The sequence below is a fragment of the Manduca sexta genome, chromosome 22 (assembly GCF_014839805.1).
Source record: "Manduca sexta isolate Smith_Timp_Sample1 chromosome 22, JHU_Msex_v1.0, whole genome shotgun sequence".
NCBI classification, from domain to species: domain Eukaryota; kingdom Metazoa; phylum Arthropoda; class Insecta; order Lepidoptera; family Sphingidae; genus Manduca; species Manduca sexta.
The window spans coordinates 7,485,991-7,504,404 of NC_051136.1; the positions used below are offsets into that span (position 1 = coordinate 7,485,991).

The window sequence follows — 18,414 nt, forward strand, 5'->3', positions numbered from 1 at the left end:
TATTTTAGTGGCATGGAAAATCTTTATTGAAGTAAATATATTTATAAAGTCAGTACAATTTAAGTTCAATAGTTTCCAAAAATATTAAAGTGCAGGTTGCTGATCACCTGGCAATGTTAAATATGATTATTTCTTAATTAAAATACAAGCTAATATTGAGAAAACTGTAATATGTGAATAATAACATGTATATACCTAAATAAAATCATGACAAAAATATATTTTAGGCAGGCTCTGAATTACACTGCTCTGTGCTGTTGTTATCCTGGCCACAGTTCACGTTTAAAGACTTATTTTTATAAGACCGCTAAGATCACGTGAAAACTTGCACTCGCCACAAATAAAACTAAAAAGAATGAGTGCAATGACACAAACGTCCAAATTCTCAAGTAACATCAGCGGTGAATGAAATTGGTCAAAATAAGATGTGCAACCAGTTTAAATAAATTTATTTCTGTCCACAATAAACATCAAAACGGTTGCGACTAAAAAAGCAGCTTAAATAATACCCAATGCACTCAATTCCAGCACATCTCCCTACATGTGGACAGACAACCAGTTGGGCATCTTAATTTTACAATAAAATTAAACATCAAGTTACAAACCACGCAATGTATATTCATGTATACAATATTACTAAGTGTATGTATGTATATAATATAAATACATTTTCATGAAAAACAAAATAATATCATGGAATATTCAAAGAGCCAAAATATTTGAGATTAATTCTACCTTGATACTATTAACTTCTAAGATCTAGGCACAATGCAGCAGAGACTCCTGTATGGATTACAATATAACAATTATTCGTTGACTGTGGGGCAAAATATTATAAATGTGCAGTCAACACCATGACACAAGGTGTACTGAAGACATTATCTAAACTGCCATTACTTTCGTTCGTGGTAAGTATATATAAAAAGACAAATCGGATATAAGCTAAATGAGTGCAAAGCTTGTTTGTGTGGTAATCATGTTGCTTGTAATAAGTACATACAAGCAGTGTAGTATAATGGTTTCAGACCCGGTGACATTGCCGTGTGTTGATGCTGCTGGAGCCCCGTGCAGCTTGCACTCTGCGGCAAGCCGCCGTGAAGGCAAACAACTACATCTAATGAAACTTCAACTTTTATAGTTATTATATCTTCCAATGTTTACGGAGGGTATTGTCTGTTAGATATAATTTCGTGTCGGAAGTCCACATTCACACTAACCTCGACGTGGACTACACCTAAGTTTAAAATACTTTAACAGAATTAAATTATTGAGCAATATATTCTTAAGAGAATATAGTAGAGATTTGCTCGGCTGCACCAACTCTACAGAATAAATTCATGTTAATCCTAGTATCAAATACCGATGCACACTCCACAAATGTCATTTTTGTATATTGAGAATAAAATAATTAAATTATATAAGGAATAATTGAAATCTTTGGATCAAAATTAGGTATGCATATGGAACTTGCACCTTTCACACTAACTATTACATAAATTTTACATTATAAACATAAAAATGACAAGAAAAATAAGAAAATGTTACCTACCATATACTTAAAGACTAATTTTAAAAATAAAAGAAATAGCCATTTTACGGTACACCTAAACCGATTATGTAAAACACCAGAGTTGCTGACAATTTCTATGTAAACTAAATTGATTCGGTATGATATGTTTTGTTATTTACTGAATAATTTGTGAAATGAGAAATATCTAAATGGCCGCTTACACGAAAAAAATTATGCTTATAGTTAGAGAATCAATTAAAATAAAGATCACTACAATACGTAAATACCAAGAATTGTATATTAAAATATTTGTACTTTTACTGACTAAAGGAAAAACATTGGCAACTGCTAATAATCCTACAATTGTAAAAAAAATAACTTGTATAATGTAGACTGAAAACTGTCATCTCAAATTCGTTCACTCTAGATGTGGAATGCAATTAGAATTCTTTAACAATATATTAAAAGGTATAATAATATATTAAATTTTTATAATCAGCTCAACAATGTATATAATCTATAATAATTTAAAAGCCTAGATCCAAACTGTGATATTTATTGCACAAGCACACATGTGGCTTAACATTCCAATGGGAATAGAGCTCACAACCTTATTATTAGTTACGTGGAGATAAAACCGGTGAGGTGGGTGAATAAAATTAAATTGCTTCAATAGTTTGAGCATGCTCTTTCAAAAATTATCATATTTAATTAGTGGAATTGTCAAAAACTAAAACGTATTCTACTGGAACCCACCCACAGTCAAGTAATATGATTCATGGTAGATTCGATTTGTAATGCCATAATACTCCACCGGAACCCAACGAGCTGTGCTTGGTGCCACTAATAGGCAATACGCCCACCTCCAATAGGGAGAGTTAACATTAGAGCTCACCTTGTGCGCTGCGAACCCTACTACTACCACTATATTTGACACCGACAGCGCAAACCAGCCACTTCCTAACTTCTACCCGAACGCTTAACACAATCTCATACACCAAACACGTTTGCGGCCTTCAGTGCCATATACAGTGATACTACACAACTACTGAATTATTTATTGCTGGATACATAAAGGAATATAGATTCAAGAGAAATATATTTACCAAAATTGCTTTAAAGTGTATATAGGTAACTTTTAAGATTCCCGAGAAAGGCTACTGTAATGTACTCTAATGATACAATTATTATCAAGTAATGTCAATGGACAATAAATACCATTTGACCCGCCTTTAAATTCACGACGTAGTGCTTACTTCTACGGCAAATTATACAGCCAAGCAGACACGGCGAATACCCGCCGTGTTCCGCACCAACCACTAATAAACATTTCTAAACAACACCACCATATAGGCAAACTTGTGATACTGTTATGTGTATATCAATTGAAAAATACTAACTTCTACAAAAATTTCTACTCTGATCCCTACGTAAGATATATGGCAAGAACAGAGAAAAATCAACGATGAATTATCACCATAACCAAAGGAAATAAAAAATAATAATACTTTCGAATGTTGGAAAAATTACTGCAACTTTTTCAAAGGATTATAATATAATCGCTTTCATCTTTGAAATTTTCAAATTGGAAATCACACATAAAATAGTATAATTTGTAAAATTATCCAAAACTTATCACACCACTTTTTAATCATTTTATGCAACCCTAAAGCAATATTTATTAATAGCGTCAAACGCTCCCTTTGGGGCAATAATAAGTTTCTATTTCGGTTAATTTTACTTCACTAACACACAATAATTTTGAAAATGACAACGAATTAAAAATTGAACATTATAATATTAAAACCCTGGATATTAAAACAAAAAATTGGCAACAATCAATAACTAATTTTTACATATTATACAATAAAATAATTACTATGTGCATGCACAAATATAGTAAGAAAATAATTTGGCAGTAAAATTCGTAACTCTAAAGGCCTAAAACACACTGGCCAAAATACTATTTATATAATAGGCCCAGAACATATTACAATTAAACAAAACAATAAAACGACAAAATAAGAGTATTAATCACACTTGCACATTCGCGAGTGGTATGTGGACTCATTATTTAAAACTTAGTTAAAATAAAGAAAATAAAATTCCCTAATACTATCGGGACAAAAATCCTGAAACAAATAACTTAAAAACAATATGAAAAATAAACCCAAAAGTTACTTACTAATTAATAGAGGATTCAGACTCAAATGTCAAATTAAATTATAACTGGCTTCCCCTCGGCCACGTAACGACCTACACACGTGTCTTTCAAAATATTGAGTCACATAAGTCTTAATAAGTTGATTCATTATGTCTCTCTATTATTGCTTATATCACATCAAATTTTGCGTATCGAATATTGTAAAAGTGTTCCAATACACAACAAATACATAAAATAAATACCTACTGCTAATTAAGTACAACATTAATTTATATAATAGAATAATTTCCAAATATTTGTAATTCTCATTAAGAAACAGTATAGCAGAATGAATAAAAATTAAAATCTGTGACAGACGTAGGTTCGTTGCTGCATCATCTAAAAGCGACGTAATATTATTTTAAACTCAAACGAGAATATAGAGTTTAAACAAACCTATCATGACACTGAACATTTGTAGAATCAATAAATTAGAGAGCATCCTTTTGCAATTAAAATTGACTGCAAATAAAATATCACACTAAAAATTTTAGGTGGTTTTGTTAAGTACTACGTCCAAACAAAAAGTTATTGCTGCAAATCAAAATAATGGTCATGTACAATATATTCGTGAATGGTGACTTAATAGAGGTAATAAAAATAAAGGTTTTCCCTCGACATTGATTCCTGTTCCCGCTAAATAGCAATAATGACGATGATTATTTTTTTAAATCTTTTTACAATATGTTCATAATGCCCATTACAGCTGAAACACCGTGGATTCAACGTAACACTTTCGCGCACACGCACAAATTGTAAGTGACCATTACTTGAATTACAATATCAAAATATTGTATATTATCGCTGAATCTAATTCTACTCGAATCACTTAACGAAAATGCTTAATATTAAAAACCCAAAAGTGTGAACATCTATTATATCGTGTAGTTATTTATTAATTGTTATTTGTAACATCTGTTTCCTAAAAACTAAATTTTCAATTTTGAATGTAAACATGGATAGTTATAAAAATATATACAATATACATACTCAATAGATATATACATATACATATTATTTTTGCTATTTGTACGTCAAACATAATACGAGTACATATTGCTTATATTTGTAACGTCACGTATTTAAAAGACGTGTATACGATAGATATTTCATTACATATGCATTATTACGTGACAAGATTTTAAGATACTAATAACATAACATGAAAGTGCCCGGAGCGCCTAATAAGTATCGCTATTCTTACTTTATAAGCACATACGTACAATATATAATTTTAACAGCTCGTATTACATTTGAAAGAAGAAATAAAACTCATGATTGAAATTATATCAAGAAAAGTGCTTGTATACAAAAACATGCCAAATGAGATGAAGCAATGTTAGAGTTTATACTGTGACTATCCATATTACGCTGCCGCAAATTACTACTTGACATAAGCAATTCTTTTAAGATATATTGTTGTATTATTTTGTTGAACTCCACTTACACAAATTAAACTTAATCATGTTGATAGTAATGTAATGCCTATCGAATCGAAATTTTTCAAATATGTTATAGGCTCTCAAAACAAGAGTACACGAAAAACATTTTGTATACACACAAGAATTCTGTAAATGGTAAATATAACATTTTCAACGGACAATATATAATATTGTATACGAGATTAACCTAAACTAGATGGCACGTTATTTTGGTGTCGCCTCCTTTGGTCACAACAAGACTAAAATTTCGTAACGAACTCAATTGTGCGTTTATATTTGTTCATTATCAAACAACCCGTTGGTCTCAAAAATAAAATTTAATATCTAAATAATACGTATATTGGGCAAAAGATTTGAAATAAAGAGTGTTTAATTTGAGGCGACACTCCTACGCAGTCCCCTAATTGACATGTTTTAACTTCACTCGAACTAGGAACCATACCAGCTGCTAAATTTAGAAACAAAATCAGAAGTCCTGTCGATGGGAATTTTAGTTAAATTTGGTTATGGCAGTATATTTCAATACAATATTAAGTTTCGGCCTATACATAATATTTTTAAAGATATCTACATTTAACGTCGATTGTAACTAAATCTACGTACGCTATTAATAAAATCGTCGTAGTCGTGTGATGTACATACGTATGTTATTATATAGCACTGGGTTAGGATAACAGCGAGGTTGATACACATTTGATGACAAACCGAAACTTCCGACCTTCCATGACCAAATATAACATATTATAAGTGGACTAAATTGAAAACAAAATTAAAGTAATAATTATACTAACCTTTGGATTTTCTGTTACTATAACTAAATGCAACCGTAAAATAAAAATGAAAGATGAACAAACCAAATTATACGCAAGTAATCAGTACTTTGGAAATAATGACTTGTAATCTGTCCACAGCAGCAATACTAGTGAATTTGATACTCTAATACCTACATGCCACCAAACATAAATCACGAAGCATATTATAAAGGATCACCAAATGCATCACTGCTGGTGGACAACGTTAGAATGAAACTAACATGAAGTTTAACACAAAATAACGTAATAAGTGTTCAAATACTGGTTTAGCAAAAATGACAAGCTTTGTAAAACAGCAATTAATATTAAATATATAGGGAATAAATGTGAGATCTTGTAGTATGCAGACTTACAGCCATCAATCGAGTAACTCCTCAGACAATGTAAAGGGTGTTGAGGACTAGAACATGATGATTATTCTTAGCCAGAGTGACGATATATCCTTCAGAGGTTATTTTCAATCCGCAGCAACGAGAAACCTATTAACAATAAAAAAACACGTGGTCAACAAATTATTGCAAACAAGAAAAGCATGAACATGTAATTAACAGTAGTCAATTTTGCAAAATTAATACCGAAATGATTTAAGAGTTCTTCATTTAATAACCCATAACCTCAAGAGATAAATTCGCACAAAAAAATGATAAAAGCCAATAAAGCCAGCGATAGCTCACCTTGACATAAGGGCACTCGAACTCAGTGACGAGCACGCCGTCGCGTGAGAACACGGCGACGTGGAACTTGTTGCCGTGCGAGTCGCCGATGAGCACGTCCCCGGCGTCCGACACGTCGATGCCGTTCGGGAAGTTGGTCACGTTCTCGCACCCGATGCGGCGCAAGAAACGGCCCTCGTCGTCGAAAACTACTACGCAGTGACCCTTAAAGTCACATACGTAGAATTCCTTGCCTGAAATTAAGTAATGGAATATTTCGTCTCGCTAAATTATTTTAATAACGCATTATCGCCGTGTTGACATTATGTGAAACCGATCCAAATACGACTGTTACTTACATATACCTACGAATAAAATAAATCACAAACAAAAACAAACCGCTAATAGCAATATCCGATGGCTCCCTCATGCACTCGCTGCAGTCAAACCAGCTCATGAGGTCACCTTCCTCAGACAATATAAAAACAGTAGGGGTCACACTGTCCACAGCGACAATGAGTCCTTCAGCAGTCACAGCCAAGCCAGCGACGATGTCGATGAATCGCACCTTTACAAAATAATGTAATTTTACTATTGTAATCCGATACAGAGGTAAAGAGTAATTAAAATATACTTTACATACAGCAATTTTCTTCAAGAAGTGTCCATTCTTGGTAAAAATTTGCATACGCGATCTTTCATTGCCGCGATCACAAACGACGAACTTTCCAGTAGCACGGACGACAGCAACCTTACGGGGATACCACAGCTGACCTTCTTCTTTACCGGCAATTCCGAAATTAAATTTATGGTTGCCAGACTTGTCAAACACCTACACAAAAAAAGATTGCTGAATTTTTGTACTTTAATATAATCAAAAAATATACATACAAGGTAAAAACAAGTACCGTAATGCGATGATTATTGGTATCGGCGACAATTATGTCTTCATCGTTTCCAAGACAGAATCCGTGTGGGGAGTTGAATTGGCCTTTGCCTCCACCGAGTTGGCCAAACTTGAATCTAATATGCATCGGGGTGGCCTTGTTAGAACGCACAAGGGGAGCAGGCGGGGCCACAAGTGCCGCTTCTTCTGCAGCAGTTAGTAGAGGTCGTCCAGGGGACACGCCACGAGGACCTACTCCGCCGATACCTCCCACACCACCCACGGCGCCTACACCACCAACACCGCCAAATCCATTCACTTCTGTAATATAATCACTTTTATTTATATTCTTGGTATATTAAACTTTACCTACTGACAACATTTGTGTAAAACCTGAAAGGAACGATGAAGCTCAGAGAGATTGGAAATGTATTGAAAAATTTAAAACCGACAAATGTCTACATGTAAGTAGAAATTAAAATTGATGTAATCGCGATGTGTATTCGAATATTATTTATTCACTTGATATTTAGAGTACTCTTACCAGTATTTAATCCAAGTTTGGCAAGAGCTTGCAAATTGTTGAACGCTTGAGGAGAGTTCAGGTCTCCCGCAAGGAGTTCAGCGAGAGTAAAAGATGGGGCTGGCGATGCATGGGGTGGCGGCGGCACATCCTTTTCTGCGATGCTGGCCAGTTGTTGCAAATTATATTCCACCATTGATGGCAGCGCGGGTACACCGCCTACACCAGCGACGGCGCTCACACCCGGTACGCTGTTTAAGTTTACTCCGCCAGGGAGTACACTGGTATTAGATACGCCCACTCCAGGCACAGCGCCCACTCCTATACCAGGAACTCCGCCGACTCCGGAAACTCCCACCATGCTTCCAACGCCCGAAACTCCGGTTACGCGTCGTACATTTGCCAAAGTAAAATCATCAAATACAGGAGCATTTGTCACAGACACTGCAGGCGAGTGAGAATTTGATGGCATAGATACAATAGCAGATGACTCGCTAGCGCGTTTGCGTTCTTCTGCTCGAGTAGTTTCAGTTCGAAATGTTCCAAATGTATCTTCAACAATTGTATCGAATTTGTCTAGTTTCGATACAAACTCCAGAGAATAATCAACATCGAATTCTGGTGCGCCTTCAAGTAAACGAGCAAATTGAGAAGCGACAGTTTTCTTTAGCATAACAATTTCAGTGCCATCTCCGCGACGAAGCAACCTTGCCGTAAATTTGCAAGCACAATCTATGCGTTGAACCGTTTTATCTACCCGGTCATATAAATCCATCACTTTCAATTCCCTTTCCTTGTGGAGACGCTCCAGTTCTTCTAGAGCTTTCTCACGACGCCTTTCGATGGCTAGTTTATAAGCACGAAAAGCCTCGTTTATGACATTTTCGGCTTCATCGCGTTGATGTTGCAGATCTCCGAGAGCGTCATCAAGTTTAGCAGACGCGCTGCCCGCAGTTGCTGCTCGAGTGTTAGCTTCGACGATAAAGTTTCGAAGTTCTGCACGAATGTTGAGCTCAGCATCAACAATTCTCTCGCAACGATGTTCACCTACTTTATGATCCACAGTCAGGCATTCGGTGCAAGCACCTACTTCGCATTCACAACAGTAAAATTTTAGGCTTTCTCCGGCATGTTGAGTGCAAAAAATCGGCTTGTGTACGGCAGATTTTTCCTTAGAAGACCTTAGCGCATCGAACGGTACCACTCTGTGATTTTCAAAGCATCTCATGAATTCATGAGCAGAGTTGCAATTGGAACAAAGAAAATGAGAACAATCAGTGCACCTAGCCACAGCTGGTTCCTTGCTCTTGCAACAAGTGCACACAACGGATTGATCCATAGCCGAAACATCCAAAATGTTGGTAAGAACATAGTCTGACGGTAGTGAAGCAGCTCCGCCACCAGGTATCTGGTAAGAGAGTAATTTTTAGTCAGTGAATAATCGTACAAAAAAATCATTCGGGTATATTATAGTAGCACCTTAGTTTCCTGATTGCAAATTGGGCATTCCACAGCCAGATCAAATTTAAGTGAATCTCCGGCTTCATTGACCATCAATTTATCAATGCAGGCTTCGCAGAATACATGAAGACAAGACAACACACGAGGACTGCATAGTTTATTGCTGCGTGATAAAAAAATACCATTAGTGATAAGCAGTGAATTAAAGGGGGAAAAAAAGAATATTCTATTGTTTTTATAACACTCACTCGCAAATTTTACAATTTTGCTCCTTCTTCCCATTATCAGTAGACTCCAGAGAACCCTCATCTCCGAGACTGACGAGGCCATCGCCATAAAGCTCCCCGTTAATTTCTTCCATTTTAACTTATAATTATGTTGGTGTATAAAGTATATTCTTGACCTTACTCAACAAGAACCTGCAATAATGGGGAATATAAAAGGTTATGGTACTATAACAATAATTGCTTTAATAGCGTAAAAAGAGCTTCGATTCGTTAATATCAAGCTACTTAACGATAATTATTTTTTTTACAGACGTAAACGGGGTGGACGCTTTGACTCTGGCGAAACAGCATGATTGGTACGGGGTTCTTAACCCTTAAAGATACCTTGTAGTTCTGCCACTCTAGCGCAGGCGCAGGAGCGCATCAATTTCTTAGCCATTTTGATAAAACTCGCGAGTGTCTCGGAGTAACTTGTCATGCAATGAGTACCATCGCATATTATTAACGTAAAAACAAGAAAGCGATTAGACATAACGCTGACGCTTTACGTTATAACAAACTATAAGTTATATTAAATACAATAGACAAAAGTTTAACATAATATTATTATGTTTATACATAACGGACACATCATAGTTTTTAAAAACAGCTGATTACTATTAATTCTTAAATGTAAATGATCCTAAAACCATACTAAAAATGCATCGCATCCTCCCCGATAGGTACCCACTAAAACGTACCAAAAGAGACGATTAATAATCAAGTCAAAAGCTGAACACGTATTCTGATCCTAAAATTTTTCATATACATTACAGCATATTTGCTCAGCCTTTTTAACGGAGATTTCTAAGAGACATTATAAATATGTGGCCTGGTATTAAAAATGGTCAATGTCAATATTCCTTACGTTTGGCAATTAGAGCTAAATTATTTAGGAGTATCATCTCAACTTCAGCCGCGCTCGAGTTACCATTTATCATATTACATAGTATCAAATCTAGTTTATACAAGACTGCTTATAAAGATTAAAGCTTTCCCTCAGTTAACACACCGAAGTGCCAGTAGCTATATATCTTATGACGAAAGGCTGTATACATTTGCCACCGTGATATATTTCAATATGCCTGCAGTTTTCAACCGACTAGACTGTGCGATATCAATCGCGCCCGTTATATGTATTTGATCGTGCGGCATCAAATCAACTGTATTGGTTCGGCGGTAACCAAAATCCTAGTGAAAATAGCATAAAATATAACATTAAGTACAGTTCTGTTAATACAAGTACAGTTTCCTTTCTAAAATCTGGGAGCTCTTTGACAAGGTCATTTAGAAGCGTACCTACATGAATGTCGGCTGTCAAACAAGCTGGTATCCGCTGCAAGTTTTTAAATCATCTATATGGAAATACAGCTTATGGAAACAACTATAAAGACAAATGAAAGTAGATAAATATAATGTGTAGTCAGGAATTAAATGATGTTCAACATTGTCAGACACTGGCCCTTACTTTACTGTATTTATCAGTAGTCAAATTATTAAGCATCTTAACTTTTCTTAACATAACAAGTCATCCTTGGAAATTGATAAATAAAATTGTTGCAACTTGAAAATCATAATAGCGAAAAAATCACAAACACCTCATTACACATATAATTTTCTTCCTTATTATGGATTAAAACATTAATGTAGCTAAGCTCACATCTTTATAATTAAGAAAGAAAAGTCCTGTTTTCTCTGACAGACCAGAGCTGTCTATGAATTGAAGTATGAAAGCACATCTTTATACCCATTCCATCATGCTAATTATGATTTCCGAATAAAGACGCGCCGAGGTCGCGTGACTGGACTGACGAACCTTCGCGCGGCACATTCGAAGACACAAGTGAAATAAAGGTGCCTGTTGGGTATCAAAAACAAAATTCCTACTAATATTAAAAAGTGTAAGAAGTAAATGCAGAAACTGCTGAATGGTTTTGTATGATTATCTACCCTCATATAATTCTAAGAATTAATCTATCAAGTCCTCATTAAAAACAGATGGATGAATAAAAGCACAGTGGAAATTGCCATAAAAGACATTCACACAAGTAGACCTGTAAGCAAAACCAAATATGAAAGAAAAGAGATATTTGAGTTGCAAATCTTTAAATTAATAAATTTTTTAACAACCCCCTTTTTATATTTTCAAACACTGTAAGGTAATTTTCTAGTGTAACTGTATTAATTTTAATTATTTTCATATTAAAAGCAATGGGATTACATCATTATATTAAAATAGATAATAACCGTTGATAAACTCGACACTCAATATAGGTAGGTACCAATACATACTCAAAATAAGTAAAGTAAGATATTAAATTTGGAGTGGTCGGACTTGGATTAAAGACAATATCCACAGTTGCAGTGGCACAGGTGAAGTTTTCTGAAAAGGAACCCAACAATAGATATAGGTACTTATATGCATAAATGCAGTCTGCAAATCATTCTATTAATGATCTGTTAAATTACTACAAAGGTAATTTAAGAACTAATTCGATTTAAGAACTAATTCTAGTACAAATTACAACAGCTTGTCACACAGAGACTGTATGATCTGTATACTTTTGTTGGTATGCAAAATAAATGATATTAGATTTTACATAAATTACTAACGGGAAGCCGGTTTGAACTGGGTTATATGGCCCCTTCACCACTGTACAGTTGATTTTACAAAAAACCTGAATATTGATAAATGTAATAACATTTTTATATAATAAAAACTAAGGTATCAAAAATATGGTTAAGTCATCATTATTGCATATACGGCTTACTAAAGTATATTTTTATTTGATGTAATAGTTGTAAAATAATTATCACAATGATCAAGATGCTGATTTCAAACCAAAGAACACAATATCTATCAATCTATTTTGCTTCATACTATTGTCATGAAATATTATTATTTAAGTATTTAATATTTATATGCAATCATATTCTATAAGTATTGAATCTTTTTTAAATATGCTAAGTAGTAGTGATCTGCATATTAAAATAAATAGCATGTTAATCAGGTTCATTTTTGTTGATAAAGCATAAAATATACATCCATCTAAACATGTTATCAAAATCCACAAAAGTTGCATTGTATCTTAAAAGGTTTCAGATGCACCTACTGGAAAAATTTTAACACATTTGAGTTTAAAAATGGCTACTGTCAAAATCTAGTTTTACAATCTACAGATAATGACTTGGGTCATGCACATGAAGACCAGTTTTTTATTATATTAGCATAAATGTTAGCCAATGACATCCAGTTAAAAAAATCTCATTTTCTTCTATGTCATTTTAATTATGTAATTACATACTAAATGTATTAAGCACACAGTACTTAAAAAAAATAAGTATATGGTTCAAGTCAATGGAAAAATATTTAACTTTTGTTCAACTGCTTGTAAAACTGAGGCTTGTGATCTGTGGTAAAATGAAGCAAGCTCTAAATATTGACAGACCTTTGTTTAGGATCAACCAATAACAGTAGCATGTTTGAAATAAAACAAAATTCGACACTACAACTAGGGTTTTACTGCAGGCTGGATAAAAATGTCTTCGCATCTACAACTCACCTCGACGACATGAAACGTTTCTTTCTCACAGGAACGCGTACTTTTGAAGCAAGTATCCTTGCCTAAATATACTAATTGGGCTTTGCAAACCGAAAGAAAACGCTCAAAATGGCTTCATATAGGCACGCTGTATCTATCTATGTACCTACATATCGTACAATAAACGCAATGCACCATGCAGACAATGGCGAAGGTCGATAGTCCATTTTCACTTGATTTTCACGTAAAATAAGTAAACAACAACCCGGAAAATATAACCCAGACAATTTAGTCCTAAATATCTAAGTTTTACTAACCTTTAACAATTATAATTTGCAGCAAAAGCAGATATTCTACGCGCAGAATGTTCTACCACGCCGTAGCTATGAGAATACTCATCACTTTGTAAATAAATAAAAAATGAGCATCAAGTCTCAACAGATATTTTTTTAAATAAAAATGGTTTCTTCGATGAATTAAATAATGTTTTGTCACGTTCTCATTTTAAAAAGAGGAATACATCACGGTGTATTGATTTTCTGCGTTGCGGTTGCGCTGTCTATGCAATGTTGCCCAAAGAGTTTACACATATCAAATCCAAAAAAGTTGCCAGTACTTCAATACTTATTAGCTGCCACAACTCATAAGTTACAAACGATGGTTACAAACCCGAATTTTGAAACTACTTTAAAATGGGTTACAAGAAATTATATGCCCTAAGCCATGGCGCATTTAATATAATATTTTGGAGAAAATCATAACTACTAGTAACTATTATTTTATGCTTTGAGACTTTCATTATAAATAGGCTCTGCCCTACCATTTTCCAATGAAAATGTTAAAATTATATAAACCACTGAACCAATTTCGATAAATCCTAGTACGGAATACGCTTGGATACGAATCAGCACTTGAAACCGAAATTTAAGCGGGAAACCAAGGAAAAAAACTAGTTTACGTAAAGCTAAACGTCCATTAGTTATTACAGGTCGTAACGCGAGGTGCAGCGAGCATTTTGCATAGGAGGTTTGTCCATTTGCTGTATTACAGGACGTTGCTTTTCTAGAACCCACAACTTAGGTTGTGGTATCCCAAAATATAGAACATTTCGTAAAAATTACCCCCAAAAAAAATGCAGTACTGTACACAAATGATAATTGTAGTGTATTTCGGCTCTTGTTTTCTTATCTTCAAACATCTTATAAATTTTCTCTCAATTGATAAAACGTATTATTTTTTCGTAATATTTCGTAGCATCCGGAATATTCCCAGTTTAAATTATGCATCGTACGAAATAATATTAAGTATACAATAAGTGGACATGTCATAACAGAAACGGTAAATTTTTCGGTAATTTAGCTATGTTTGTAAATTTCATAGACGATTTGCGAAATACGTGCCATGTACTTATTGCTGCAAACAAAAAATAAATGTTATGTTTCAATGTAACTCTGACAAAGAAAGCGCAACACACAAAACGGTTTTTGTTTTTACTATGAACGCACATATACCTAAACACTTGTTCATTGGTATCTGCGTTTTTATGATATTTATTTTTCATATCACCTAAGAATTATTTGTTTTAGTTCATAAGAAAAAATGCACTTTTGGTAAATTTGGTAAATCAATAAATAAATAATATCGACTTAGTGTCCATACGTCAGGGTCACTCATTCAAAATAAGTAGGTACTGCAGTATCACTCAGGATGGTATAGTATTTGGCAAAAAGGAAATATAATATAAGCCGCGTTCTTTGTATATTGTCTAAAGTGAATTTAGTTTAGTTACAGGACGAGATGAATATAAGCATTAAGTAACACTTCTGAATTTTAAAGACGTGTGAGGCTATCTAGCATTTGTTTTTAGTTTCTAAAACTTGTCTGACTTTAGATGCTATTCCACACATGTATTAACTGAGGCATTAGCTTGGGTTTATTGTCAGATACCTGAGTCAAAAGTTAGATACGATAAACCTCAGAACCAACTATAAATAAACCAGCAATAAACAATAAACTCACAATAAACTGATAGCTGACAAATGACAATTCCAGTTGTCACGTTTATGTTTGCGGTTATCGTACAACGTCAAGCCACATTGACTTTTTGACAAAGTGATAGGTACCAAGTGTGCCTAGTGTTAAATGTATACGAATTACGATTTGTGGTACGATTAAGAGCTAGTATTTTATAGAAATCTTTAATCCTGAGTTTGGCTTCTCTAAATACCTAACCAGTTTATTTATCACCAATAAACTATAATCATTAGTGTAGGAAAAAAAATTGCATATAAGACAAACAGGAATAAAAAGTTATATGTAAATAAGGCTTATTTGTTTTAAAAATAGTGTATCCCAATTGTAACAAACGATGACATTCTTAACTAACTGGGAGGAATTTGAGAAGTCTGCAGAAATGTTATATTTGAGAGACCCGATAAACACACGATACAGTGTAAAATATTCACACTCTAAAGGCCTATTTGTGGTCAAAATCACGGATAATAAAAAGGTAAACAATTCATAATTTATAGATTTTGATGATTAAGTTATACTTAGTTGCTTTTTGGTTTCAAAGACCGCTGAGACTGGTAGGTTAACTTTTAATGACACAATAACAATACCAATCTTATTATTAGTTATTGCACAAGATTCAACTCAATTCTAACCTAAAAATGGGTACAATTCTCTACAATGCTACATACAACTTAAACAGTAATAACATAAAATGAATAAAGCAAAAAGAAACCAGCATACATACAGACTCTTGTTTGATACCATAATCAAAGTGCTACAATCACCACAAGATAGCCTAGTTGGTAGTGGAACGGACTGCTAAGACAATGTCCACAGGTTAAAATCCCAAGGGCACTCACCTCTGACTTCTAAAAAATTATGTGTGTATTCTTTGTGAATTATCACGTGCTATATCAGTGAAGGAAAACATTGTGAGGGAACCTGTATACCTGAGAAATTCTTTATAGGAATTTTCGAGGGTGTGTGAAATCTACCAATCTGCACTAGGCCGGCATGGAGGACTAAGGCCTAATCCCTCTCAGTAGTAGAGGCCTATGCCCAACAGTAGGACAGTATAATACAGGGCTGATATTATTATAATCACCACAAGCAAAAGTAAATGTAAAGTGACCTGTAAAAATGCATAATGTGAACCATTATAAACCTACCTGTAACATTAAATATTAAAACATAGTTTTACAATCATAATTTTATAATTGTTCAAAATTAAATACAATAAAAAATTGAGTTAATTTTATTAGCCTTTACATAATATTACTATAATATTGCAGTAACCTTTATTATCTTCTTTATTTCAGTGTCTCCAGTATAAAACAGAGGTGCAACAAGATGTCAGAAAAATAGATAAATTTATATCAAATTTAATTAGGCACATGGCTTCAAATGACAACTAATTTAAGCTAGTGAATAAAAATTTTCTTTTACCTAATTTTAGTTTTATTTTCCTTTGAAGTCCCATAGCTTTTTTCTTTGTTAAAAATCTAATCAATTTATAATATATTTGGATTAGCTTCTGGGTAGTAAGCAAGTTCTGTGTTAGGAACTATACCTAGTATATAGCCAGTGGCGGTCCTAAACGACGCGAGGCCCCAGGCGAAAGCAAAAAGAAACAGACGCGAGGCCCCCGGCAGAGTAAAAAAACGTTCCCCTGTTTTAACAGTTTCATCAGTAAGAACGTAAAAAAAAGGTCCTGCGAGGCCTCTGTAAGCGCGAGGCCCGGGACGGTTGCCTGGTTCACCTCCCCCAAAGGTTGCCTCTGTATATAGCAATAGGAGTACCTTCCATAATGTGTGATTCTGAATAAGACAACCATGTTTATATTATACTTAATATTCATCTTAAATTTTCATGCTGGAATGTAATTAATGAATATTTTAGATATAGTTTTATTAGGTGCACAAATAATTTTGTTAATATTTAAATGTCTCAATAACAACAATATATTAAATATAAAAAATATATATATATATACTGAACATCTCATGTGTGTTTGCAAAAGTCTGTGGTAACATTACAATGTGTAGGTAGCCACATTATAGAGATTATCTTCTATTTTATGTGAACATGCCAACTGATTATCTATAGTTATTCTCTAGTGTTTCATTTTAACAGTCTCCTATTGATTTATAATTGATTATCGTATCGATAGTCAAGGTGAAAGCAATGGTATTGATTCTTGGTACCTATCAATAGTATTGTTGTCACATGTAAATAAGTACTGTTGATAATATTGATAGCTCTCCCTGGCAATACTATTGATAATAGTGATAATATCTATACTATGAATAGGATAGCATTTAATAATATCGATCATATTGCGAAAACAATTCGTTTTCATCAAAACGTATCAATAGTATCAATGGTTTTGTACTATTGATTGCTAGTAATTTTTCGATAGTATTGCTATATCGATAGGTTTTAGTAATAACTAATGAGTTTTGCAATATTATCGATACTATTGTATGTATAACCATCGATAATTTCGATAGTATTGCTTTTATCAATATTATAGCCGGTAGAGAGCTTTCGAAGCCATCAATAGTATTGACTTAATAGTTAATCATATTAAATACTGGCATCTATCTGTGAGTAGTGTAGATTAGGTAAACCAACCAACCAATATTTCGCAAGATGGCATATTCATCACTGAATATTTTTTAAAATCTAAACTTTATAGCAAAGGTGCACCAATTAACATTTGAATGACAAGTTTGGTCATGATATCTCATTTACGCCCGAATACTGAAACGCTACTCAACCAACCAACTTGTCTGAGGCCTACTTAAATTTAACAGGCTACTTAATTTAAATGGCATTCTCAAACGTACATTAAAAGATTTTACGGAAAACTCAGTTGAGGAGCAGTTAATTTGCTATAGATTATAAAAAGTTTGTTTTCGTTTACATAATTTTAATAAAATGATATTTATGTGTCGTTTCACGCAGCATAATTTATGAAACATAAAAAAAAATCAAATAACGTAATACGCAGTTTAATGAAAAATGATTTTTAATTATTAAATTCTCAACATTGATGTAGTAAATACATTCCAACTTATTTATACTTGCCATTTGGCAGCAT

General features: G+C 33.7%; 2 protein-coding genes across 2 annotated transcripts; one reads left to right on the top strand and one right to left on the bottom strand.

The window, feature by feature from the left end:
* Positions 1–2: 2 nt before the first annotated feature.
* Positions 3–13,877, bottom strand: LOC115454262 (brain tumor protein). Its single transcript, XM_037441369.1, has 9 exons — positions 13,616–13,877; positions 9,739–9,909; positions 9,509–9,653; positions 8,051–9,437; positions 7,529–7,827; positions 7,264–7,452; positions 7,020–7,188; positions 6,642–6,874; positions 3–6,446 (listed from the first exon to the last, which is right to left on the bottom strand). Exons 2-9 carry the CDS (start codon positions 9,849–9,851, stop codon positions 6,342–6,344), a joined length of 2,640 nt encoding a protein of 879 aa, XP_037297266.1. The 5' UTR covers positions 9,852–9,909; positions 13,616–13,877; the 3' UTR covers positions 3–6,341.
* A 1,479-nt stretch (positions 13,878–15,356) lies between these two features.
* Positions 15,357–16,761, top strand: LOC115454200 (signal recognition particle 9 kDa protein). Its single transcript, XM_030182941.2, has 2 exons — positions 15,357–15,807; positions 16,631–16,761. The coding sequence occupies exons 1-2, from the start codon at positions 15,667–15,669 to the stop codon at positions 16,724–16,726; spliced, it is 237 nt and encodes a 78-aa protein (XP_030038801.1). The 5' UTR covers positions 15,357–15,666; the 3' UTR covers positions 16,727–16,761.
* Positions 16,762–18,414: the final 1,653 nt, after the last annotated feature.